The 25,854-nt window shown below is 48.8% G+C and overlaps 1 protein-coding gene and 1 non-coding gene across 3 annotated transcripts in view; one reads left to right on the plus strand and one right to left on the minus strand.

Moving 5' to 3' along the window:
• Positions 1-102: 102 nt before the first annotated feature.
• Positions 103-25,854, plus strand: part of POLE (DNA polymerase epsilon, catalytic subunit) — a 55,612-nt gene continuing 29,860 nt past the window's right edge. For both annotated transcript variants that reach the window (XM_068562381.1, XM_068562382.1), the window contains exons 1-23: positions 103-192; positions 5,126-5,267; positions 5,711-5,791; positions 6,222-6,266; positions 6,421-6,513; positions 6,823-6,977; positions 9,142-9,283; positions 9,410-9,490; positions 10,595-10,702; positions 11,023-11,133; positions 11,408-11,493; positions 11,679-11,798; positions 13,273-13,405; positions 13,499-13,612; positions 13,723-13,935; positions 14,210-14,317; positions 18,513-18,641; positions 18,716-18,818; positions 18,905-19,051; positions 19,468-19,613; positions 22,995-23,143; positions 24,196-24,288; positions 24,533-24,677. In XM_068562381.1, the coding sequence (XP_068418482.1) occupies positions 131-192; positions 5,126-5,267; positions 5,711-5,791; positions 6,222-6,266; positions 6,421-6,513; positions 6,823-6,977; positions 9,142-9,283; positions 9,410-9,490; positions 10,595-10,702; positions 11,023-11,133; positions 11,408-11,493; positions 11,679-11,798; positions 13,273-13,405; positions 13,499-13,612; positions 13,723-13,935; positions 14,210-14,317; positions 18,513-18,641; positions 18,716-18,818; positions 18,905-19,051; positions 19,468-19,613; positions 22,995-23,143; positions 24,196-24,288; positions 24,533-24,677 (2,706 nt within the window). In that variant the 5' untranslated portion in view covers positions 103-130. The remainder of the gene's footprint in view (positions 193-5,125; positions 5,268-5,710; positions 5,792-6,221; positions 6,267-6,420; positions 6,514-6,822; positions 6,978-9,141; positions 9,284-9,409; positions 9,491-10,594; positions 10,703-11,022; positions 11,134-11,407; positions 11,494-11,678; positions 11,799-13,272; positions 13,406-13,498; positions 13,613-13,722; positions 13,936-14,209; positions 14,318-18,512; positions 18,642-18,715; positions 18,819-18,904; positions 19,052-19,467; positions 19,614-22,994; positions 23,144-24,195; positions 24,289-24,532; positions 24,678-25,854) is intronic.
• Positions 16,685-16,756, minus strand: TRNAR-UCU (transfer RNA arginine (anticodon UCU)). The gene has a single exon. It is a non-coding gene; the product is annotated as a tRNA-Arg (tRNA).

Below are 25,854 nucleotides of genomic sequence, written 5' to 3' on the forward strand. Positions count from 1 at the left end.
GGCGGGGCGGGGCGCATCGAGCCTGCTGATTGGGCGGCGGGGAGCTTCCGGTCTCTCGCGAGAGTTGGTTGGAGCGCGCCAAATTTTTACAGGGAAGCTGCGGCGGCGGAGTTGGCGCCAGCACGGCGTTATGGTTCTGAGGAACAGCGGGCGGCGGCGCGCGGAGCCGGGCTCGGACGGCGACGCTAGCCGGTGAGGGGTGGCCCGGCCTCCCGGGCGGGGGGCGGGCGGCGCGGGAGCGCCCCCTCCTCAGCGCGCGGGGCTTCCGTGAGCAGCGGCGAGAGCGCCTGGGGCGCTCCCCACGGCCGCCCGACGTGGGCTCTCGGTTGAAGGTCGGGCGTCTTTCCGCCGCCGCCCCTCGTCCCGGTGGTGCCGCCTTGTCGGCGCCGTGTCCGGGCCCCTCGGCGAGCGGCCCGGCGGCGGCTCAGCGGGGACTGGGCGTCTCTGGGGCGGGGCCGTGGGGAGGGACGCGCCGGAGCGGGGCTCGTGCGGGGCTGCGCTGCGGGCGCGTTCTCCTCGGGGGAGAAGCCCCGGGCCACGCCAGGAGCGCGCCGAGGCGGTGTAGCCTAACCTCGGGTCGGCGCCCAAGCCCTGGGCGCGCGCTGCGGTCGGCGCGTTGTGTGCTCGAGTCGCGGCGGTGGAGGCGCGCAGCGTCGGCCTCCCGGACCCGCCCGCTGCCTGGCGCGGGCCCGGCGGCCCTGAGCGCGGTGTGGCGCCGCTGCCGAGTAGGAAGAGCCGCTTTGGACTTCGGGCGCAGCGCTCGGACAGTGTCGGTCCTGTCGTAAGCGCTCAGTAACGGTGGTTGTCTTTGTTACGGTTGCCTCTGTCGTTCGGGTTTTGTACTATCACGGGGTAAGAAGTGAGTTATGCGGCTCCTGAGGAAAGTTTTGAGAGGCGGTATGGTCCAAGTGAGCAGTTTTCGAGTCCACTTAATCCAACTCACTTGATGCCAAGATAGAACCCAGGGTATTTGGAGGAACGTATTACTAGTACAGAGCGCCGCACGCCTGGGAGCAATCCTCCGTAAGTAGCACTCCATTCAGTCTTGACTGGGTAGAGATCTGGGCCTCAGACTGAAGTTACCTGTGTTCTCTAGCAGGGCCTGGAATACAGTTTTTCTGCGGTTTTGATTGAAGGTGGATCCAGAGATTTTAATGCCATACCGTGTGGTGGTGTGTTGGTTTCCCACTACTGCCGTAACAGACGACCACTTAGTGGCTTACACTGTACCAGTGTATTCTCAGGTCAGAAGTCCTAAAACTCAAGATGGGACAGGGCTTCTTTCGTTCTGAAGGCTTGAGGGGAGAATCTGTTCTCTTGCCCTTTGTAGCTCGTAGAGGCTTCTTTCTCCACCTTCAAAAGCAACACTGTCAGATCTCCAGTCTCTCGCTCTGATTTCTGGCTCCCTCGTGTAAGGACCCTCCCTTTATGATTGCAGTGAGCCCACCCAGATAATCCCCATCTCAAAATCCTGAACGTAATCACACCTGCAGACTCCCTTTTGTCATGTAGGATAACACAGGTTCCTTGCATTAGGACATAGACATCTGGAGGGGGCGGGTTGTCAATTATCCTGCCTACAACAGGTGGCTGTAATCTTTTGTGAAAAATAAGGATCCTAATCTTGAAATAGGTCATTCTGTTCTTCAAGTGGAGGTGATAGACCCAAGGACTACCTTCAGGCAAAGGAGTTTTTCTTAAGCAACTCTCTGACCACTTCTGTTTATAAGTTAATAACTAGTGAAATGTGTTACAGTAATTAAAGACATGAATTCTGCACAGGCTTAGTTCAGATCTTTTTTTTTTTTTTTTTTTAATCTGGTCTCTATTTTGTATATTTAGCTTTCTTAGACTGCTTCCTTTCTTAGACTGCACCACTCTAGACACATACATATTTTTCTCTGCTCATTGGTTTATAAAGTAGCTCATTTATTTACATTAAGACAAAAAGCCAGGACTTCCCTGGTGGTGCAATGGTTAAGAATCCACCTGCCAACGCAGGGGACATGGGTTCGAGCCCTGGTCCAGGAAGATCCGACGTGCCACGGAGCAACTAAGCCTGTGCACTGCAAATACTGAGCCTGCGCTCTAGAGCCCGTGAGCCACAACTACTGAGCCCTCGTGCCACAACTACTGAAGCCCACGTGCCTAGAGCCCGTGCTCCTCAACAAGAGAAGCCACCGCAATGAGAAGCCCTTGCCTGCTGCAACTAGAGAAAGCCCGCGCGCAGCAGTGAAGACCCAATGCAACCAGAAATAAATAAAATAAAAAATAAAAAAAAGAAAGGCAAGGGATATCGATTCTTAGCTGTACATTTTTGAGGAGTGCAGAATATAGTTGGCTTAACTAATAAATAGGCCTTCTGCCAAAAATATACAGGGTCCAGAATCTCGGAACTGCAGTTTAAAGAAGAGACTAGCTTTTTTTTTTTTCTGGGGTGGGGGGAGGCTGCGTTGGGTCTTTGTTGCTACACATGGGCTTTTCTCTAGTTGCAGAGAGCGGGGGCTACTCTTCGTTGCAGTGCGTGGGCTTCTCATTGCAGTGGCTTCTCTTGTTGCGGAGCACGGGCTTTAGGCACGCGGGCTTCAGTAGTTGTGGCACGAGGGCTCAGTAGTTGTGGTGCACGGGCTTAGTTGCTCCACGGCACTTGGGATCTTCCCAGACCAGGGCTCGAACCCGTGTCCCCTGCATTAGCAGGCCGATTCTTAACCACTTCGCCACCAGGGAAGCCCTAGCATTTGTGTTTTAAGTTGGAATGCTAATAAAATAATTGTTCTGTTTTGAAGATAGATAAACCATAATTACTCTGGTCAATCTAGATGGGATCACACCTGTGGAGTTAAAATAAAGATTGTGAACAATTTGGGATTATCCCAACCTCTGGAATCAGAACAGTTTTGGATAGTTCTGTTGGTGGAAAGTCTTCGTCAAGTACTTAATTTAAGGTTTATGATCAAATCTGTATGAAGAGTTATTTACAAAATCCTAACCAGAGAAAGGCTTGGCAAGTTTGAAGCAGATGTACTGAGCTGAGAAGTGATTTCCCTTGTCAGTTGAGATAGTTCCTCTCACACAGAACAATATTATATCCCCACTTTTATCCCTATGTGGTTCTGCTGACATCTAGACTCAGGTGTCCCAGAAAATATATCGTGTTTTTAAGGTACAGTTTATTCTGCCACAACAGGTGAGTTTCTGTAACCCCAGTTTGCTCATATGTAGTTGGTAAACAGGAGAATGTCAGTAAAATGTGGAGATTATATTGGTTCATTTGCAATTTTCCCTAGGCAAGGGGGTTGGAATCCGCAGTAGGGAAGGAAAGAGCTCTTGGCTGGAGTGTTGCACAGACATGTGCACTGTTGGCTCTGTTTGAAGAAAATTTCATCTGAGCGCCTGCACCAGGGCCTCCCTCCCATCTCGGGTTGCAGGCTACACTTTTCTCCTGTGCTCAGCAGTCATAAACCAGGACCTCTCCTCTCATGTTGTGCATTTAAAACAAACAGCTCTGTAAAAACATGGCTAATGACTTTGCTGTATAGAAATTAAAGCTACCTTTCAATGTTTATAAACCAGGTAAAAGAGAAAATGGCCTAGCCTGGGTCACTGCTGTCTCTATACACTCAGGCACTGCAGACCTCCTTGTTGCACTTTGCTAGTGTGAAATGCGCTTTCCCAGATGTGCTGCAGCCACCTCAGTGTGTGTAGGAGTACTGTGCGTTATTTCCATGTGCCTTGCACAGGGTGGTACCTGAAAAGTGTTCAGTCAGTATTTTTCCAACTCAAATTACATGACTTGAAAACACAGATGAATTAGTTCATTCAAGTTATTTCAAATAACTCTGACATTACAGAATTTTACCTTGTAGATGAGAAAAAAACGGATATTCCCCTCTGTTTCTATTGATCTTTAGTAAATATCACACATACTCTATCAGGCACCCACTCGCTACAAAGAATCCTGTCCTCACATCATGTGCATCATGTGATTTAATCATCACTGCTCCTTTTTGGTAGAACTAGACTCCCCTCCATTGGTCATTCTTTTTTTCGTACATAATACTGTGCTGCCAACTTGGCATTTTTCAAAGTGCTTTTACATTCATTGTCTCTAATGCTCATGAAAATCCTGTGTGCTAGATACCGTTAATTGCATTTTCCAAGAAACAAACGAAATTTGGGAACTAACATTTAAAAAATAAATAAACAAAGAAACAACTTTTTATTTTGAGATAGTGGTAGATTCTTATGCAGTTGTAAGAAATTACACAGAGATCCCTTAACCCAGTTTCCCCCAGTGGTAACGTCTGATGTAACTAGAGTGCAGTGTCACAACCAGGATATTGACATGATACAACAGTGCATGTACACTCATTTGTGTGTGTGTGTATTTAGTTTTGTGCACTTTGTGTATTCATGACCACCACTACCACAATCAAGACGCAGAACAGTTCTGTCCCAAGGATCCCTCGTGCTACCTTCTTATAGCCACAGCCACCTCCCTTCCCCCATTCATGGCAGCTACTAATCTGTTCTCCATCTCTAACTGTTATTTTAAGAATGCTATATAAGTGGAATAAAATATGCAGTTCGGGGGAGTTGGCTTTTTCACTCAGCATAATTCCCTTGAGACCCATCCAGGTTATTGCATGTATCAGTAAGTTTGTTGTCAATGAATTGTATTCCATGGGAAGGATATAACATGGGTTAACTATTCACCTGTTGAAGAATATCTGGGTTTCCACTTTTTGTCTGTAATGAACAAAGCTGCAATGAACATTCACATGCAAGTTTTTTGTATGAGCGTGACTTTTCTTTGGGATAAACGCTCAGGATTGCAGTATTGGACTTTGTGCATTTTTAATATCCCATGAGGCAGCAGTGTCCAGCCAAGACTGTTGTTTTTATTAGTGTTCTGGTTACACAGGTAAACAAGTTTTGAGGGTTCTGCCCCAGTCATCTTTTTCCTGAGTCCTGTTATCTTAATGAGCTATTTTGCCAAATGTGAGGTTTTTCAGGGGTGCTCCTACCATGTCACAAACGAAATTCTTACACTAGGCAGACTGAGGGCTGCGGGAGTAGATAGTGTCATGATCAGCGGAGACCGCATTTCTCTCCTTTCACTCAGGGACGATGGCCCCTCTACCTCTGTCTCGGCACTCAAGCGCCTGGAGCGCAGTCAGTGGACAGATAAGATGGATCTGCGGTTTGGTTTTGAGAGACTCAAGGAGCCTGGTGAGAAGACAGGCTGGCTTATCAACATGCACCCTGTAAGCACCTGTGCTTTTCCTCCATCTTCCTCCTTCCATTCAGGAGGGTGGCTGCACCCCTTGTGGCATAGCCCTTGTCTGAAGAGTAGGTGACAGCTAGCGGGAACCTGTTGTCTGGGCAATACAGGTAGAGTTGGGATTGTCTGTAGCTCTCCTGCTTTCCTCTCTAACTTCTTTAGGTCATAAAGAGGCCACTGGGAAGACTGAGGTAAGGGGCATCCTTGTTACCCATAAGAATAAAGCTTTCAAAGATGAGGGGGAAATAGAGAAATTCCCATTTGGAGGCTGTTATGATGCGGTTCTTGTGAGTGGGGCCAGTAGTGTTTATGCAAGGTAGAGGAAGATTTTGTTTTTAAAGTGCTCAGTTTCCCAGAGAAGGAGGAAAAGGCTCTTGTGCTGTGTAGAGGATAACTTTGTGCCCATGTTGACTGTTTCTCTTGTAGACGGAGATTTTAGATGAAGATAAACGCTTAGTTAGTGCAGTGGATTACTACTTTATTCAAGATGATGGGAGCAGATTTAAGGTAAGCCCTTGACATCCAAGAAGCTAACAACCACTCAGTAATGAGGCATAGCTGGGCTCAAAATGACAAGTGTCCTTTTAGCTCTGCAACTGTGAGGAGAGGGATTGGGAGACCTGCGGTGTGCAGCTACCTGAAGCCCTTTAGGGCCGTGGGCCCCTTGGAGCCACATTAGTCACCACTTAAGATGTCCTAAGAGAAGCTAGCTCAGAAAGACTGAAAGATGAGCAGCATTGTGTCTCTTAGACTCTTGCCCCTGTGATATGTGCAGGTCCTAATTTTCTATTGCACTGTCTCTCTTAAGATATGTCAAAGTCAAGGATGCATTGGATCTAGGCTAGGCTATATCACGGGTATAACAGCAAACAGCCTGTCTTCATTCTTCTTCCTTTTTTCTTTCTCATCACCCCTGAATGGGTTGTGACTCTTGCAGGTGGCCTTGCCCTATAAGCCATATTTCTACATTGCAACCAGAAAGGTAAGTCTGTGGTTCATGGCATCAGGTCAAACGACCTGTGCCTTGTTTTGTGGGGGGGATTCAAAACTGGAAATAAAGAGGCTTCAAGAGAAATAAGCAAGGAAGGAAATAGACTTTACTAATGGGAAGTCCTTTCATTCTGATCCTGATTTAGGGTTGTGAGCGAGAAGTTTCGTCTTTTCTCTCTAAGAAGTTTCAGGGTAAAATTGCTAAAGTAGAGACTGTCCCTAAAGAGGATCTGGACTTGGTGAGTATCACCCAGCCCTTTCAGGGTAAATGAGGCCGGGTCCACCCTGCCCATGGGGTGAGATGGGAAGAGGACAAGTTCCGCACCTGTGGGACAGTATAGATGATGGGCTTTGGTGACTGTCCCTGTATCCTCTTAGAGAACTCTAGTGGCATAGTTGGTGCCGCATGCAGAGTTGAACAAGGTGCTTTGGAGTTGCCAACTCTTCAAATCATTTATTTACCTTTGAATCGTCTCGCCTTATTTTCTCTCCCCAATATAGTATTTTTTTCTCTTTGAACTCATGAGCACCATCTCTTCACTCTGTAGCCAAATCACTTGGTTGGTTTGAAACGAAATTACATTAAGCTGTCCTTCAACACCGTGGAGGACCTTGTCAAAGTGAGGAAGGAGATCTCCCCTGCTGTGAAGAAAAACCGGGAGCAGGGCCACGCCAGTGATGCCTATACGGCTATGCTCACCAGGTAAGCTTCATTCACATAAGCAGAGCAGCCAGTCAGTCCACAAGGACTGTGGCCCGTTTTTCCTAAGTTTACAAGATGGGTAGGAGGTGGGAAAACTCAGCAATAAAATTACCTTAATGATTGGCTTCATTCAATGTGGAAACAGTTTTGAGCAATTAGGTAGACTTTCTTATATGTTCCCTTTGTGTTAAAGAAATGGTGGATTCCCAGGTTGTATTTTAGCTGTTCCTCTTTTCTTACATAAGAGGGTAGATTTGTGGCTCCAAATTGAGTTGCTGTAACAGTAGACATTTTAGATTTCTAATCCCACCATCTTAACACAGTCTGTTTTCATGGTTTTTAGTAAGTGTTAAGATGTCTGCAAATTTTATTAAATACCTAGATTTACATAGCACATCTTCTTCAGAGATCCCTGGGTATTATACAGAGAAATTTAAATATAGAACAACAAACACTGTTCATTAAATATTTAGACAGCAACAGTAATAAGAAACAGGGTAAGAGGTTAAGAAGAAATCTTGGCTAATTAAAAGTTATGGTGACTTCCACGCACAGATGGCCAACAGGCGCATGAAAAGATGCTCAACATCTCTATTAGAGAAATGCAAATCAAAACTACAGTGAGGTACCACCTCACACCAGTCAGAATGGCCATCATTAAAAAGTCTACAAATAACAAATGCTGGAGAGAGTGTGGAGAAAAGGGAACCCTCCTACACTGTTGGTAGGAATGTAAATTGGTGCAGTCATTATGGAGAACAATATGGAGGTTTCTCTAAAAACTAAAAAATAGAGTGCCATGTGACCCAGCCATCCCACTCCTGGTCATATATCTGGACAAAACCATAATTCCAAAAGATACATGCACCCCTATGTTCATAGCAGCACTATTCACAATGGCCAAGACATGGAAACAACCTAAATGTCCATCGACAGATGAATGGATAAAGAAGATGTGGTACATATATACAGTGGAATACTACTCAGCCATGAAAAAGAATAGAATAATGCCATTTGCAGCTGTATGGATGGACTTAGAGATTATCATACTAAGTGAAGTAAGTCAGAAAGAGAAAGAAAATACTATATATCACTTATAATTTGGAATCTAAAATATGACACAAATGAACTTATCTATGAAACAAAAACAGACTCACGGACATACAGAACAGACTTGTGGTTGCCAAGGGGGAGGTGGGGGGGAGGGATGGATTGGGAGTTTGGGGCTAGCAGATGCAAACTATTATATATAGAATACGTAAACAATAAGGCCTACTGTATAGCATAGGGAGCTATATTTAATATCCTGTGATAAATAATAATGGAAAAGAATTTTTAAAAGAATGTTTATATATGTATAACTGAATCACTTTGCTGTACTGCAGAACTTAACACAACATTGTAAATCAACTCTACTTCAATTTTAAAAAAAGGCACACAAAAAGTTAAGATGACTTCAGAAGAACTAATTGTATTCTCTGACAAAAGTAGATCAGTTTGGGACCCTGAGCATTTCTGCACACTACCCCCCAACAGTGGCCCATTAATTACTTTTCAGAATATTGCAAGTTGTAACCAGAGACCGAGTCCCCAGAGGCCTGCCTTCTCTAAAACCCATTGCCTTTCTTTCCCCCCCTTAACAGTCCATTCGGTATTTGGAAGCTTAGTGGGCTAATATTGGAGTGAATATTCTAGTGACAGTGATTCCCTCTTGGATATGGTAAGAATAATTATGATACAGAAATAGTCACTGTTTACCTGTCACTTCACCATGCCGACAGCTTTGTGGCTAGTACCTCATGACGCTCTTGCAGGGTGGGCCTGTTACTGTCATCCTCTTTTTCTTGATGACGAAATAGGCTCAGTGAGGGTGGGTCACATCTGTAGACATGCCTCCCAGGTAACAGTTTCCTTTCTTTGCTCTTTTAAATGGGGTGTAACTTATATCCTATGAAATGAATGTCCTAAGTATACTGAACTTCCTTGTGTCTGTGGCCTGCTGCTTGGGGTGGGGGTCATCCAAGGTCATTCCTTACGAAGGGCCTGTCCTGATCATCTCAGCCACCTTGTAAAACTTTAGTGTTTTCATTGTATGGACACTGGTCTTCCCCACTCCAGCCCCTAGCGGAGCATAGTTGAAAGAGCTGCTGTCTTTATTTTGCAGTGTTCTACGAGGGGGCAGTGTGATTACTGATGAAGAGGAAGCCTCTAAGAAGATTGCTGACCAATTGGACAACATTGTGGACATGCGAGAGTACGACGTGCCCTACCACATCCGCCTCTCCATCGACCTGAAGATCCATGTGGTGAGTGGGCTGTTGCATGTGGGCAGTTCCTGATAGCCAGGAGGTGATATTGAAGGATAGATCCATAGAGTTGACTTCCTTGGACAGACGTAGAAGTCTTTAGTTAATGCACCACACGTCTTGCAGGCTCACTGGTACAATGTCCGGTACCGAGGAAGTGCCTTTCCAGTGGAAATTGCCCGCCGCGATGACCTTGTTGAACGACCCGTAAGTACCACTTGCCTTTCTTCCATCCTAAACTTTCCAGTTGTTTTTGGAGAGTGAATTCTGCGCTGAAAGGTGAATTTGATTCAAAGATTTGTTTGCTTCTTTTTCCTCAAATACCTTCTTAAAAGAATTATGGGGTAATTGTTTTTTCCATCAGTTTTTTTTTTTTTTTTTTTTTAAAGTCAGCTCAAATGTCACCAGCTCTGAGGAGTCTTTTAATTTTATTTATTTATTTATTTATTTATTTATTTATGGCTGTGTTGGGTCTTCGTTTCTGTGCGAGGGCCTTCTCTAGTTGCGGCAAGCGGGGGCCACTCTTCATCGCGGTGCGCGGGCCTCTCACCGTCGCGGCCTCTCCCGCCGCGGAGCACAGGCTCCAGACGCGCAGGCTCAGCAGCTGTGGCTCACGGGCCCAGGTGCTCCGCGGCATGTGGGATCCTCCCAGACCAGGGCCCGAACTCGCGTCCCCTGCATTGGCAGGCAGATTCTCAACCACTGCGCCACCAGGGAAGCCCTTTCCATCAGTTTTTGACCTGACAGTATAATTTCACTTTGCACACATACATCATCACGTGACGTCAGTATTTGAGCTAGGCTGGATCGGAACATTTGAGGGAAAGCTCTGACTTCCATTTTGGGTGGTTAATAGTAAAGTGATACGTTGAAAAATGGATTCATAACTGGTTTGGGGACAGCTTTGTGATCTTGGGAAAGTCTATACTCTGTTTTCTCACATCCAAGGTGAAGTTGTCAGTTCTGTATCATAATCTCCTGTCAGGGTTGTCATAAAGGACAAAACGAGTGGTGCATTTTAAAGAGCTTTGAGACTCACATGTTCTGTAATTCTAGACTTCTCCTGTGAACAGCTACTCTAGCATTTTCTCATACGTTTAAGTTTTCATATCATCGTGGTATTCTGGACATAGGTCCTTCATCCCCAAGATGCCAGCCCCACTTCCTCCTGAACCGTTCCCCACAGCAGCTTGACTCCTGCTTTTAGTAACTGGCAGTAGAGGTGGAGGTGGTGGGTGTCAAGAGGACCACAGGGTCTCCAGAGCTCAGCTTGGTTTGTGGCCGACTTAATGCTACATTTTGTCCCTTCAGGACCCTGTGGTTTTAGCATTTGACATTGAGACGACCAAACTGCCCCTCAAGTTTCCCGATGCTGAGACTGATCAGATTATGATGATTTCCTATATGATTGATGGTCAGGTGAGTGGTGCCTTCTGGGATGTAAGCTCTCTGTGAACAAGGACCATAGCTGGTCCCCAAACCAGAACAGTGTCCACCCTTGGTTAGTACTGTTTTTGTGAATAATGAGTGAGTGGAGTCCACAGAACCTGTTCTGACATCCAGCCACGCTCTGCCTTCCAGGCAAATCTGAGGATTAAGTCGCGTGTCTCTTCTTGGGAAAGCCAGGGTGCTTCAAGTTGCTGCAGAGATTTTGTAGCGAGAGTCTCTGGGCTGCGTGTGAGAGGTGTGTCTTTGGCTTTGTGTCTCTAACTCATACTAACTGCTAATGAACTTCCCAGGGCTACCTCATCACCAACAGGGAGATTGTCTCAGAAGATATAGAAGATTTCGAATTCACCCCCAAGCCAGAATATGAAGGGCCCTTCTATGTCTTCAATGCGCCTGATGAGGTAGAGGTGTCACTTGGGAAACTGCCTGATGTTTGGGGTAGAGTGGGAAGGGGAGGCGGGCCTGGTGACCCTCTTAGCCCTCGGCATTCCTTTAATCATAGCAGCAGCTGGACTCAGTCCCCAGTGGCTGGTCCTCGTTCACCTGGAGGCCCCGTTGGGTTGGAAATAACAGGCTCATGTGAGGTTGCTGCTCCTCAGCTTTGGAGAGCTGCCTGGAAATCGCTTGAAGGAGAGTAAAAGCAACCCTCTGACCGCTAAGATTTGTTGAATTCAGGTTCATCTAATCCAAAGATGGTTCGAACACATCCAGGAGACCAAACCCAACATCATGGTCACCTATAATGGGGACTTTTTCGACTGGTGAGTCAGAAAAGGGGAGGGGAGAGGAGGGAGGGGGAGGAGGAGCACCGCTGGGTGGCACGGGTGGGCTCCTCACTCCGTTTGAGAGGAGATCGTGTGAGGCATCCCCTGGGGGCAGTCTTCCCTGTCTCTGTAGGAACTAGAGACTCACTGCCCCACGTGCTTGTCCATCCTCTCGTCATTAGGCCGTTTGTGGAGGCCAGAGCAGCGGTCCATGGACTGAGCATGTACCAGGAGATTGGGTTCCAGAAGGACAGCCAGGGGGAGTACAAAGCACCCCAATGCATCCACATGGACTGTCTCAGGTAGGCCCCACAGCTCACCTGGCGGCTGGTCACAGTGTCTCATGAGGGCTTTCTGTGAGTGAGGTACAAGGTTCCCTTCTCGCACACGCTGGTCCTGTCCACAAGAAGTAGCTCCCATCATCTGAGAGGACAGTGGCTGCCGGCTCTGCCCAGGTCCCGGGATGTGTCTTTCATCATTTGTTCATCATTCATTCAGTCAGCAAACACATGCTGAGCACTGGTCCTCAGGGTGTGGAAACCAGACCAGAAAGAAAGACCTGGTAGAGTGAGGCCCGGTGCTATGGGAGCTCGTGGAGGCGCCTGGCTTCCCACACGAGGTTGGGTGTGGTAGTCAGGCTCGTGCATGGTGTCCAGGCAGGCTGGGGTGTCCAGGCTGAGGACAAGTGTGCAAAGTGGCCCAGAGTGCTGAGAGGCAAGGCTGGAGTGGAAGGAGGTCTCGTGGGCTTTCTGTGCCTGGTGGAGAGGGGGTTTTATCTTGGTGGTCATGGGGAGCCATTGATGCATTTTCTCTTTAGCCCTGATGTTATGGCCTGTGGATTGAAGGGGCAGGCCGGGTCATAACGTGCACAGGAGTGAAGAGGGCTGGACTAGAGGTATTTGAGAGCCGAGGACTTGGGGATCTGTAGATTTGGGGGCAGGTGCAGGAGGCGTGGGAAGCTCTGGTTCTCAGGGCTTGGGGTGGGCTCATGGGGGAATAGGACAGAGCTCGGGTTCCGAGTGGAAGCAGGCCTGGGAGCCCTACCCACGTGGAGGGCCTGGAGACTGTGGGGCACCATGATGTGGTAAAAAAAAAAAAAAAAAAGTGATAGTTGATAGATTCTCAAGAAGAGAAGTAAAAGAGAAGCGGGCACCCTCAGTGGAGGCAGCAGTGCCGGGGAGGCCCCAGCGGGGCATTTCTGAGGGAGAGGATGGCCCACAGGGCAGGGAGGCCAAGGAAGGTGAGATTGGATGCTGCCAGTAAGAAGACGTGGGTCCTAGAGAGACAGCGGTGTGTGTCATGGGGAAGAGGTGGCGATGGGCACAAGGTGGCCTGGAGCGTTTCTGTGCTGAAGGGATGGTGCAAGAGGATGAGGGGAGTTTGACAACAGGGTGTGAGGGGCGGGGAGAGCGGGGCAGAGCCGTGCAGAGCCTGGTGGCACCTGTAGAGGGGACAAGCTGTGGAGGGATCCAGAAGGCCAGAGGGTGCAGGTTCCTGCCTGCTCACCTTTGTATTTCTCTGTGAGGCTGAGAGGAAGGCCGTGGGGCTGTAGGACTGGCTCTGGCATCTCCTTGTTTGTGGGTTTGTCTGAAATTGACTGGATCCGGGTGAAAGCTTTTCACAAGGGGCCTGCACCACGTGACGCCTTGGAGATGTTTGGGATACCCATCAGGACCCTGCATCTTCCTGTGGTGTGTCCAGCTTTGCAGCCTCTCACAGGTTCCTGGGCTTCGTCTCAGAATCATCTCTGGCTTTTGCTCTCTTTCTCATTCCCAGGTGGGTGAAGAGGGACAGTTACCTTCCCGTGGGCAGCCACAACCTCAAAGCAGCTGCCAAAGCCAAGCTGGGCTATGACCCCGTGGAACTGGACCCCGAGGACATGTGCCGGATGGCCACTGAGCAGCCCCAGGCACGTGCACTGCCTCGCTGAGTTGCCCTTCGGCTGGGGGTGGTGGCCTGCTGGGCGCCTCACTGACCTTACTCTCTGATACTGTGTTCTTAGACGCTGGCCACCTACTCGGTGTCAGACGCGGTGGCCACGTACTACCTGTACATGAAGTACGTCCACCCCTTCATATTCGCCCTGTGCACCATTATCCCCATGGAGCCCGACGAGGTCAGTGCCTCTCCCGGCCCGCTGCCTGCCAGGGGTGGTCCCAGGCCGCTGATGCGGACGCAGCCATTGGACTTTGCTGTTTGGCTGGAAGCCTGGCGTTTCCCCCGTAGGTGCTGCGGAAGGGCTCCGGGACGCTGTGTGAGGCCTTGCTGATGGTACAGGCCTTCCACGCCAACATCATCTTCCCCAACAAGCAGGAGCCAGAGTTCAGCAAGCTGACAGAAGATGGCCACGTGCTGGACGCCGAGACCTACGTGGGTGGCCACGTGGAAGCCCTGGAGTCGGGCGTGTTCCGCAGCGATATCCCCTGCCGGTTCCGGATGGTGCGCCCCCCCCCCGGAGGCTCCTGAAGCTGGGCCTCTTCCCGCCAGAGCTGTGGGCGGACCCAGGAGGGACCCAGCCCACAAGGGCTGAAATAAAGCCCTCGCCCCGTGGGCCCCTCGCCAGCCGTCCTTTGTCTGGCCTGCCGTTTAGGGTGCTGTAGGGCGAGCACTTGGCTCCTGGAGCGTTCTCATTGTAGCGTCCCACCTGAGGCAGGTTGCTTGGTGCGAGGGCATTTTCCTCTCTTACTCACGGCCTCTCGGTTGTTTGTGTTAGAATCCTGCTGCCTTTGACTTCCTGCTGCAGCGGGTGGAGAAGACCATGCGTCACGCCATCGAGGAAGAGGAGAAGGTGCCCATGGAGCAGGTCACCAACTTCCAAGAGGTAACGCGCGGGGGGCTGGAGGGGGGACGGTCTGCTTACACGCCTCGCCTTGCACATTGGCTTCTTTCATCGGCATGTTTATTGTGCACCTATTGTGTGGTGGCGCTTGGGCGCTGAGACAGAGGACACGGGGCCTGGTCCGGTCTAGTTAGGACAGGAGAGCGTGGTGCTCGCAGTGAGTGACTCGACTTGGTGAGGTGGGAGAATTTCACAGAGATGGCGAAGGCTTTCGGGACAAAGTGGTGTGATGTGGGAGCGAGGAAGGCAAGTGAAGGGTTTCGTGCCAGTTCACCTGAACTGTATTTTGTAGGCAGTGAGGAGCCATTGGAGGATTTTTACTTTTTATTGTCAAGAGACTTTAAAAAATGATGGTAGGAGTTCCTACAAATTACAGGGCAGAATACAGTGACTGTAAAGTCCATCACATAATGGTTAGAAAACGCCATATGCAAAGTGCGTCACTTGACTGGAGGCCCTAGGCACCTCCCACTTTGCTGTCCTGTTCCTTTGGATGCGGCACATCTTGGGTCTCTGTCAGGTCCTGCTCAACACTTTAACATATTCAACTACTTCAGTACTTTGCAGTTCTTACCAGTTCTAGGATTGATTTCAAGAAACGCCTTGTAACAGATTCACCAGGCAAAATTCAAAGAAGAACGTGTGCACATGCTCTGCAAACTATGAAGTACTGTGCAGCTCTTGTCAGGTGCAGCTGTCATGTACTTTGGGAACTCTCCATGAACCAACTTGGGAAGAAGAGAGTCTGGGCTGAATAACAAATAGGAGTTAAAGAACAACTTGAACAAAATTACTACTTTCTTTTTTGCGGGGCTGGTGTGGGGGTGGGCGCAGCAGGCGGGATCTTAGTTCCCAGACGACCAGGGGTCAAACCCAGGCCCCTGGGAGTGAGAGCACTGGGTCCTCACCACTGGACCGCCAGGGAGTTCCCAAAAGAGACTACTTTCACGTCCAAGAACCAATGAAATGAGTGAGGAGTGAGGCTTAAGGTATGCTAACTGGAGGGACTCCAGACACCTTAGTGAATCTGGATGTGAACTCTTTCTGGGTGACAGGTAGCACGTCTTCGTAGCTGTCTCCAAAGTCCCTGAAACTCCTCTATAGGGTGGCCCAGGGTCTTTAGGGGAAGGGCAGCAGGTTCACCTTTTTGTTCCTGAGTGATCATCCGGGCAGTGATATGACGACAGCTGGTGGGAGGGGTCAGCTGGGGGCTCACAGCGACGTCTGGCCTGTCCAGGTGTCATCCCAGCCTTCCGCCCCTTACTTGGGTCGTCTCATCTTCCCTCCAGAGCAGCATTTCAGAGCTTGCCTTAGCACAGAGATGGATGGGGGATTGTTCTCCGAATGGCTCATTTGCCTGAGATTGTTAGAAACAATAAGTATTATGTTTCTGGTATTTCCTGTTCTACTTGATAGATATTCCTTTTAGTCATTTTTTCCTTACTAGTTTGAGTTTGACTCCTTTGGAGGGTTTTAAGGAACTTTTTAATACTAAGGGCAATTTTGCATTCAAGTGATTTTCTAATGTGACTTTACCAAAGTTAATGTATTTCATAAAAGATGGCTACCCTTCTGATTAATGTTTTTCTTCTGGTTAATTTTTGCATAATTTAGATGTTTTCCAGTTTATACTTGAATGTTTAGAGATTGGCAAACTATAGCCCATAAGGCCTGTTTTTGTACAGTCAGCAAGCTAAGAATGGTGTTCATATTTTTAAATGTTGTAAAAAAAAAAAAATGTGATAGACTGTGGCCACAAAACCTGAAGTATTTATTATCTGGTCCTTCACAGAGGTTTGCCGACCCCAGATCTAAAGGTTTTTTTTTTTAGCCAGCTTGTCTAAGAATGCCAGTGTATTAAATTAAATTATCTAATGAATATTAGAATAACTCCTAAATACAGTAGTTCTCAAATTTTAGTGTTGCATACATTTTGGATAAAATGAACTTATCAAATAAGTACATACCTAATGTTCTGGTTTAACTAGGTGTTACATTTGGGGAGTGAATAAAAATAAAAATAAAACAAAAATACATGGCTATCAGAAGCCTGTTTAGCCTTTTATAGTTTCAGTGACTGTTTTTGTTTTTTAGGACAATATTTTTATTTCTAGAAGCTCTGTTGGTTCTTTTTCAAATGTGCTTTATTTCTTTAAAGTGGACTTTTTCTCTTCTTATGTTTTATTTATTTTCTAATTTTAATTTTTTATTGAAGTATAGTGATTTATAATGTTTCAGGTGTACAGCAACGTGATTCAGTTTTATATATATATATATGTACATACATATTTATATAATCTTTTTTTTTTTTTTTTTTTTGCCTGTGCCGCGTGGCTTGCAGGATCTTAATTCCCCAACCAGGGATTGAACCTGTGCCCCTGCAGTAGAGGTGCAGAGTCCTAACCACTGGACCACCAGGGAATTCCCTATATATATATATTTTTTTTTCATATTCTTTTCAATTATAGGTTATTACAGGATATTGAATATAATTCCCTGTGCTATACAGTAGGTCTTTGTTGTTTCTCTTCCTGTGTTTTAGATTTTTGCTCTTTATTGTCTTTAATTAGCCTCATTTTAGCATGTTTACTCCAGGAGGTTACTCCTCTGACGTTCTCAGGGGTCTCCTCCCACTGTGTCTGCTCTCAGTCATGGTGGGTGTTTTTTCCCCATGTTCTGCAGTTTTGGAATGTGAATTCCTCTTCAGTAGGAGGACTGTCAGGTAATTTTACAGTTTCTTCCTGGTTCCACAAAAGTGACACAGGCCTGATGTCCCTTCTTATCTGGTTCCTTGGCTGGAGGGTCTCAGTCTTAGTGGAGAGTTTAATGCAAATCACAGACCTCTTAGCACCCGTGATGACAGATGCTCAGGGAAGATGCTTTCTTTGCCCAGAGCCCAGAATGCACATGGTTTTGGTGAGCAGACTTGTCCTAGTTTATTCTTTTATGGAGGCGGCCTTTGAGAGTCCTGCCTTTATTTGGGGCTCTGTGTTTTGTCTCCCTGTTGTGTGTAGCTTGCCGCTCCCTGAGGAGGCATGAGAAGTGTGAAGGAAAGAGCTCACAGCACAGGCCTGAGGCCGCTGACCTCAGAAAGGCCTGCTGCACGGCTGCTCTCGGTGTCTGGGAACTCGGGTTCCAACAAGTTTCTCGCTTCCCTCTGATAGGAAGGCCTCACGGACGCTCAGGTTGCTTGTGCAAACAAGGTGGTCTGTGCTGAGCACCTGCTTTCCTTCTGGGAGTCCGGGTTTTGGTCCATGCAGGCAGAGCTGCTTACGTGAACGGCCCCCAGTAAGAACCCTGGGCACTGGGTCTCCACGAGCTTCCCTGGGAGATAGCACTTCTCATGTGTTGTCACAGCTTGATGCTGGAAGAATTCAGCTCATCCAAGCTTGAGCCTGGGCTCCTCCGAAAGCGCCTTTTTCCTTTGCTGATTGAGCTCTGTGTCTTTTCCCTGTGAGTCACCAAACCTGGGGATGGTCTTGGGGACCCCAGCACAGGGCCCGGCCCTGCCAGGCACCCATTGAGTCAACTCACTGCTCTGGTTTTGAGTCTGCTCGTCACTTTTGCTCTCTGGGGATGACTTAGAAGCTCAGAATTGCATTTACAGGGATAGTTTTCACATTTCATTTAGGATTTCTACGTGTTTGGCATTAGGAGGGTTTTTAAGCTAATAGCTTTGGCTGGAAACAGAATCTGATTCATTGGTTTATAAAGTAATGCTGGAAACAGTCAAGCGTCACAGTTCAGAGCAGGTGTTTGGTCTAAGAGGGCCCGTCCTTGAGCCCATACTAACCTCTTGAAACTTCGCATCCATCAGATGAGGGATTGCTGGCATGTTGATGTTGTGGCACACGCCTGCACCATGGGGGCACTCGGGGCACCCAGGAATTGTGGCTCTTGATAATCTAGCTGGGTCCCCTACTTGCTAGCAGACGGGCTGTGCCATGTGAGGCCACAGACTCTGCGCTTTTCTCCCGACCCCCAGAGTTCTTTGGGGTGGAGGCTGCTGCTTCCCGTGATGCTGTCCTGTCTTTTCTTGCAAGTCCCCTGCACCTCCAGGGCCTGGTGTTGGTATCTGTCGTCTGTCTGCGACCCATGGTGCTTTCTCTGTCACTCTGTCCAGTCTCCAGTTTTCATCTTGGTCGCCAGCCTCCACTTCTTTCCCCTTTCTCTGTAGGTGTGTGATCAGATTAAGACCAAGCTCACCTCCCTGAAAGACGTTCCTAACCGAATTGAGTGTCCCCTTATCTACCACCTGGACGTGGGGGCCATGTACCCCAACATCATCTTGACGAACCGCCTGCAGGTGAGAGAGATTCTCACATCAGAATCAAGCTCTTTTGCCCAAACCCTAATTGTTCCCTTCCTATCCCCTCACAGCCCTCTGCCATGGTGGATGAGGCCACCTGTGCTGCCTGTGACTTCAACAAGCCTGGAGCAAACTGCCAGAGGAAGATGTCCTGGCAGTGGAGGGGCGAGTTCAGTGAGTGTCCGCCCTGGGTGGTGCTGCTCAGCAGGGAGCGGTGGCTGGGCCTCTATCACAGACTCTCTTCCCATCACCCCTCCCAGTGCCAGCCAGTCGCAGCGAGTATCATCGGATCCAGCACCAGCTGGAGTCAGAGAAGTTCCCTCCCTTGACCCCAGAGGGCCCAGCCCGGGCCTTTCACGAGCTGTCCCACGAGGAGCAGGCTAAATACGAGAAGCGGAGGCTGGCAGGTGAGCGGTTGGGCCAGCGCACATCTCCACAGACTGCGTTTTCTCTGACTTTTGAGTCTTCATTGGGCTGTGTTGGTGTGTCACACCTTGAGGTCAGTCGACCCAGTTGTTGAACTAGATGAGACCACTGTGAACTAGTTCTTCCTATAGGCTTCTTTTTGTCATTTATCCTTCAGTGCATGTTCAGCTACCAAACCCTCCTTCCTGTGGTCTTCACGTGTTTGGTCCATTCATACGGGGCTGCCGTTTCTTTCATATGCTTCACTAGCACACGTCTTTCTGAGTTTTCTGCTCCTTTGCATTAACCTAAAAAGCCACGTTTGTTGGCATCCATTGCCTAGCTTTCTTGGCTGTGTCCAGGAGGCCTGTCTGCTGTGTGGAGTCTCACATGCCCCCCACTCTCAATTGTGCCTCAGATTACTGCCGGAAGGCATACAAGAAAATCCACGTGACCAAGGTGGAAGAACGTCTCACCACCATCTGCCAGCGGGAGAACTCCTTCTATGTGGACACAGTGCGTGCCTTTCGGGACAGGCGCTACGAGTTCAAAGGTCTCCACAAGGTGAGCCTGACCTTTGTGAGGTCGGAACAGAGTCTAGTTTCTGAGGTGAAAATCCTTGCTTGGCGCTGTCTAGATGTGTTACTCCCCACCTCTGGGCTGGTACCTGCATTCAGACAATAAATGTGCAGTTGTATTTAACTTTGAAGAATTAAGGGCCTGGGGCCTTGCAACTATTCTGAATGATTGCTTTTAAAGTCATTATCTAGAGCAGGGGGTCAGGAAACTATGGCTGGGCCAGCCATTTTTATAAATAAAGTTTTATTGGAACTGAGCTGCATTTGCCCGCAGCAGGGAGGGAGCAGCAGAAACTGAGGCCTGCACGTGTACAGTACACACCACGTGGCCCTTTACTTAGCCGACCTCTGACCAGGAGGAGTGAGGGGAGTGTTTTTACTGACATGTTTGATCCAGTAGGATTCAGGGAAATACATAGAAATACGTAGCAATACCTCAGTTGTAATATCAACAAGCAATTGTGTTCTATTTAAGCAAATCATTTTTTTCTGAGAGACCTTCCTTCACTGCTAGACTCAGTGAGTCATCCCACCCTGCCTTGATAGACTGTTATCATTGTGCTTTATTATTATCATTTTTAACTTTTTTGGTTTTTTATTATGATAAAATATACACAACATGAAATCTAACATTTTAAAGTGTACAGTTTACAGGCATTTAGCAAATTCACATTGTTGTGCAGGTATCACCACCATTCCTCTCCAGAACTCTTCATCTTGCAAAAATGAAACTCTACTACCTTAACAATAACCCTCCATTCTGTACCTTCTGTGGACTTTGGTCACGCTAGGGACCTCATATAAGTGGAGTCCCACAGGATTTGTCCTTCTGTGACTAGGTTATTTCTCTTAGCCTAATGTCTTCAAGGTTCGTTCGTGTTGTAGCTTATGTCAGAATTTCCTTTTTAAGGCTGAATAATATTCCATTGTATGGACATAACACATTTTGTTTATCCAGTCATCCATCGCTGGACAGTTGGGTTGCTTCCATGTTTTAGGTATTGTGAATATTTCTGCTGTGAATTATTCACCCTTCGTGTAGAGGCATCTCTTTGAGATCCTGCTTGCAGTTCTTTTGGGTATATACCCAGAAGTGGAATTGCTAAATCATATGGTAATTGTATATTTTTTCTTAAAGGAGAAAAATTTTATTTTACTTTTAAATTTTTAATTAATTTATTTGGTTGTGCTGGGTCTTAGTTGAGGCTCGCTGGCTCCTTAGTTGCGGCATGCGTGTGGGATCTAGTTCCCTGACCAGGGATCGAACCCGGGCCCCCTGTGTTGGGAGTGTGGAATCGTAACCACTGGACCACCAGGGAAGTCCCGGTAATTGTATTTTTAATCTTTTGAGGAACCACCATACCCTCTCACTTTATTTTAATTAAACTATTGAGTTACTTGTTCATCTGTCTGCCTCATCAGAGTGCCGAAAGTGTAGTGACTGTCTGTCTTGTTCTTTAGAGTCTAACATATTACCTGGCACATAGTAGGCACTCAATAAATATCTTAATTTTTTTTGTTCTTTAATACCAAACTTTTAAAAAAATTTCTTCTCACATTGGACGAGGAATTTGCTGAAATATTTATGGCCTTCTTTGCATTTCTTTATCAGTTGCTTTTACTAGGGACCTCCTGAGTAGCTCTTATTTCCCTAGTTAATAAGACACAGATGGGCCTGGCTTCTTGTCCTAGGGTACGTCAGGACGGCCATTCGCATCACAGAAGCTGGCAGTGCGGTGTCGCCAGCCCCCCACAGTTCCTGTTAGCTGAGACTCGCTTCATCTCGATGGAGCAGGGGGAGCTAAGCTGCCAAACGCCAGCCTCACAGCTGCTGGGGGCTGAGCTGTCCATCGGCCTCTTTGAGGCTCAGCGTCCCGGGAGGTACAGCCTGTGTGGACACGAGGGCCAGGTGTCACCGTGTTGAGCCTCCCACCCCGACCCCGGCTGGCACCGGGCGTTCCGGGGGTCCTGCGTGCCCCCTCCCCACCCCCTCAGCACTAACAACCTGACGTCTTCCCGTGTGATACAAATCCTGGAAAGCCTTTCATTCACTCAGCACGTTTACTGAGTGCCTGTTATGTGCCCAACACTCTTCTAGGTACTGAAAAGGTATCAGCTGGGGGAGTAAAGGTGAAATGTTCTGAGATGGAAGGAGAATGTCCGGTGTTTGACCACTGTGACAGCATGTAGCCTAGCAAACGGAAAGAAATGCTGCTCAGGCAGGAAGTGAGTTCATACGCCCCCGAGCGTCCTTGTCTGTTACCCTCCCTAGTGGCTGTGTCTACTTTGTTGAGGTAACATTGAGGTGGGATAAATCTGACCCTTTCAGGTGGGCAGTTGTATGGATTTTGACAAACGCATACAGCTGTGTAACCACCACCACAGTGAGGAGAGCATCTCCTTTGCAGCCAGTTACAGTAGCACACAGTCCTGGTTAGCGGTGCGGCGTCCGTCTTCCACCGCTTGGTCTGGTGTCTGGTAAACAGTTGTTTGTTCATAAGTATTGGCTAAGGGGTAAATTGTTATTCTAAGATGTCTCCTCTAATGCCGTGCACCTTGCTTTCAGTCAGTGGTTTGTGAGTTACGTAGTTTGAGAGACCCTGTCACTCAGCTTGTCCAGTCTATTAATAAGAGAGTAAATGGAATAACAGGACTTGGACTGGGAGCCCCTGGGCCTCTAGTGGAGCGAAACCCCTGCCTCTGTCACTGGTCTTCAGACGTGGATTTCATCCCCTTCTCCAGTTAGCGGCCAGGTTCTGGGTTCCGTCCCAGGAGGCTGAAGTTGCCCCAAGTCTGAGGTGTCCAAGTGAGTTGTTGCTGTCAGAGTATTTTCTCCTAGTCCTTAGTCTCACAAAAAATAAAAATGTAATATCGATATATTCCTCTGTGTTCAGAACTCCTTTCAGGATATCTGTCTTACATGGGGCAGTTCGAGATTGAAGGTGATTCTGGATTGGTGAGAACCAAGCGTGCCAACCCTATGAGGAACAAGTTGATGTTGTTTCCATGTTAAGTTTCTCGGGTGTAATAATAGCATTGAGGTTACGTAGGAGAATGTTCTTGTTCCTGGAAATGGTATGCTGAAGTATTTAGGGGGCTCCGGTCATGAGAGCTACATCTTTCCATTGTTTGTGCCAATAGAGAGAGAGAGAATGGAATAAAGGAAATATGGCAAAAAATATCAACAGTGGCCCCTCTTGCATATGGTCTTCACTCTACTTTTTTTCAAGTTTCCTATAGACTGGAAATTTGCAACGTAGTAAACCTTGCGTCACTGGCCGTAGAGAATGTGAGCTGGAAGAGTGGGGGGTGATCAGCCTGTGCAGGTCTCAGGTGTGGAAAAAGAAGCTCTCTGTGCCGGTCTCAGGTGTGGAGAAAGAAGCTCTCTGCGGCTGTGGAGGTGGGAGAGGCAGCGGAAGCAAAGCGCTGCAGGAACATGGAGGTCCTGTACGACTCCCTGCAGCTGGCTCACAAGTGCATCCTCAACTCCTTCTACGGCTACGTCATGCGCAAGGGGTAGGCTCCTGCCCGGGTGCCTGGTGGGGCCGATGGGGCTAGCGGACGAAGGGAGGAGCCGAGATGCGTGGGGCCCATGGGCACGAGTGAGAGGCGAGAGGCAGGGCCGCAGTTCAAGGAATGTGGGAGAGCAGGTTGGGTAGGGGTGGAGGTCACGCTGACTCAGAGGGTCCTGGGCGTCAAGGGGGTCAGTACTGCTGGACATGTTCTTCTGAGCATCCTGGGCTGCAGACAGCGGTGTGGTAGTTTCTGGCATACGACTAGTGAGGGGTGTAAATAAAGCCTTCTGACAAGTCGAGAAAGCCAGGAGCGGGTGTCCTAAAGCCCCATGGAGACTGTGCCCGGGGTCGGGGGCCAAAGGGAGATGAGGCAAGGTGGGGCCTGTGTCCATTGGACTGACAACCAGGTGGGTGGGGGCCTCGGGAGAGCAGATGATCGAAGGTGAGGCCTAGCCCCTGTGGTTGGAGACTGGGAGGGTCAGCATGGGGGCCTGGAGAAGGGGGAAGGTGGTGATGGGGCCAAGGACTGGTCTGAGGGGGAGAGGCCTTGATTATCTGTTGCTGCTTTTTAATGGCAGAGAGGGAGGGGCTGAGAGCAGGGCTAGAACCGGAGCAGAGTTCCCTGGGGCAGGAGGGCCTGGCCTCAGGTCGCTTGACACCTCTGAGACCTGGTGTGAACACTGAGCCAGGTGGGCTGGTGTTTTCCCTGAGAAGTCAGGGGATGAGAGTGGGCTTTGGGAGAACGGAGAAGGCATGAGACGGTGCTGGGGAGAGTGGGAGGGGACTCATGGACACACGGCTATCTGGCTGGTATTGAGAGTCCTGCTTAGCTGAGGTTGTGAGCTGTTGGCAGTGGCAGCATGCTGCATCCTTCCAGAACTTTCCTGAGCAGAGCCCTGCACCTTGAAGTAGAAGCAGAGGAGTGTCCTCAGCACAGAGCTAAATTCCACCTTAGTTCTTCCTTGCTTCAGACGTCCCCTCCTCCCAGCCCCAACTCTAGCGACCCTCTAGAGGGAGCCCCTCCCACCCCTCTGCTGTGACTGTCCCTCCCAGGGCCCGCTGGTACTCCATGGAGATGGCTGGCATCGTCTGCTTCACGGGGGCCAACATTATCACCCAGGCGCGGGAGCTGATTGAGCAGATCGGGTGAGTGCTGCACTTGGTCAGCTGCTGAGGCTGGGTGGGGCACGGCCTGGTAGGGGAGGCCGGATGGCTGGGGGAGAGAAGGGACAAGTTGGTGAAGACAGAGCTGGAGATGGGCAGGTGTTTCGTTCTGTGGGTTCACGACCAGGAGGAGCCTTGTCCACCGTCAGGACTTGGCGTGGGGTTCTTGCTCTGTAGGCGTCGATGTCCACCATCCATGTGGCCTCATTTCTCTGTTTCCCTGAAGGAGGCCCTTAGAGCTGGACACAGACGGAATATGGTGTGTCCTGCCGAACAGCTTCCCCGAAAACTTTGTCATCAAGACGACCAGTGTGAAAAAGCCCAAGGTGACCATCTCCTACCCTGGGGCTATGTTAAACATCATGGTCAAGGTGAGCCTGCGTCTCCAGTGAGGGGCTATCTCCAGTGAGGGGCTACCGTCTGGGCTTGGCTTCCCCGTGCCGCCGCTCCGACGGGGATTTGGGAAAGGGGGCTGGGCTGGCTGTCACACTGGCATGCTCCCCTTCCTGACTTCAGGCCACTCCGTCTCCAACCTTCAGATTGTTTTTCTGTAGCCTGAGCATCTGTCCAGAAAATGCTATGCTCAAAAGTTTCCTGAGTCTACATTCTCCTTCAGCGTAATACCCAGACTGACAGAAAGATTGCAAAAATAGAACAGAGAATTCCTGTATATCCTTCAGCCTGCTTCCCTTAATGTTAAGTAAGATCTTTTATAAAGCGCAGTGTAATTGTCAGAATTAAGAAGTCACCTTGGCACCACACCGTAACTCAACTACAGCTGTATTTGGATTCCGCACTTTTTGCAGGACTGTGCACTGCGTTTGGGCGCCCTGTCTCCTTAGTCCCCTCCAGCCCGGCAGCCCCTTGGTCTCTCCGGTCTCTTATGACCAGGACACTTCGATACTGGTCAGGTGCTTTGCTAACTGACCCTTAATTTGAATTTGTCTGTTGTTGTTTGTTATTAGACTGAGGTTATTTGGGTTTTTTGGAGGAACACCCCAGAGGTACATGCCCCGTGTTGGCATTCTGTCAGGGCATGGTGTCGGGACCTGCACTCCTGCTGCCTGCTGGCTTCCCAATGTCGCATTATTGGAGTGAGTCAGTGAGTCCACACTCCCAGGAGGAGTGGCAGAGTCTGGCCACGTAGCAAAGCCACCACTGTAATTAGTAAAGACAGTGGAGGAGATCCTTTGAGATTCTGCAGATGTGCCGTTTCGCTTAGCACCTTCGCCCCCTGGTTTTAGCGCTAGCAGTGGTCTCGTTACAGCAGGCATCACTCTGCCCAAAGCGACTCTAGTTCCCTCATTCCTTGAAAATTATTCTTCGGAACCTTCTGTAAGGAAGAGCTGTCACCCTTTCTCTCCCACTTATTCCCTTGCTTGTCTCTTTATTGAGTCATTTGCTAGGTCAGTGTGGGTTTGTGCATGTTTGTTCTGTTGGGCCACAACCCAGTTCTGTCCTGGCATGTTTTGTTACTCAGCTTGTTCCCCTTCGGCCGCTGGGGGCTCCTCCATATTCACCCCCGTGTCCTTGAGACATGCCCCGTTC

Source organism: Eschrichtius robustus, chromosome 14 (genome assembly GCF_028021215.1).
Source record: "Eschrichtius robustus isolate mEscRob2 chromosome 14, mEscRob2.pri, whole genome shotgun sequence".
Classification (NCBI taxonomy): Eukaryota; Metazoa; Chordata; class Mammalia; order Artiodactyla; family Eschrichtiidae; genus Eschrichtius; species Eschrichtius robustus.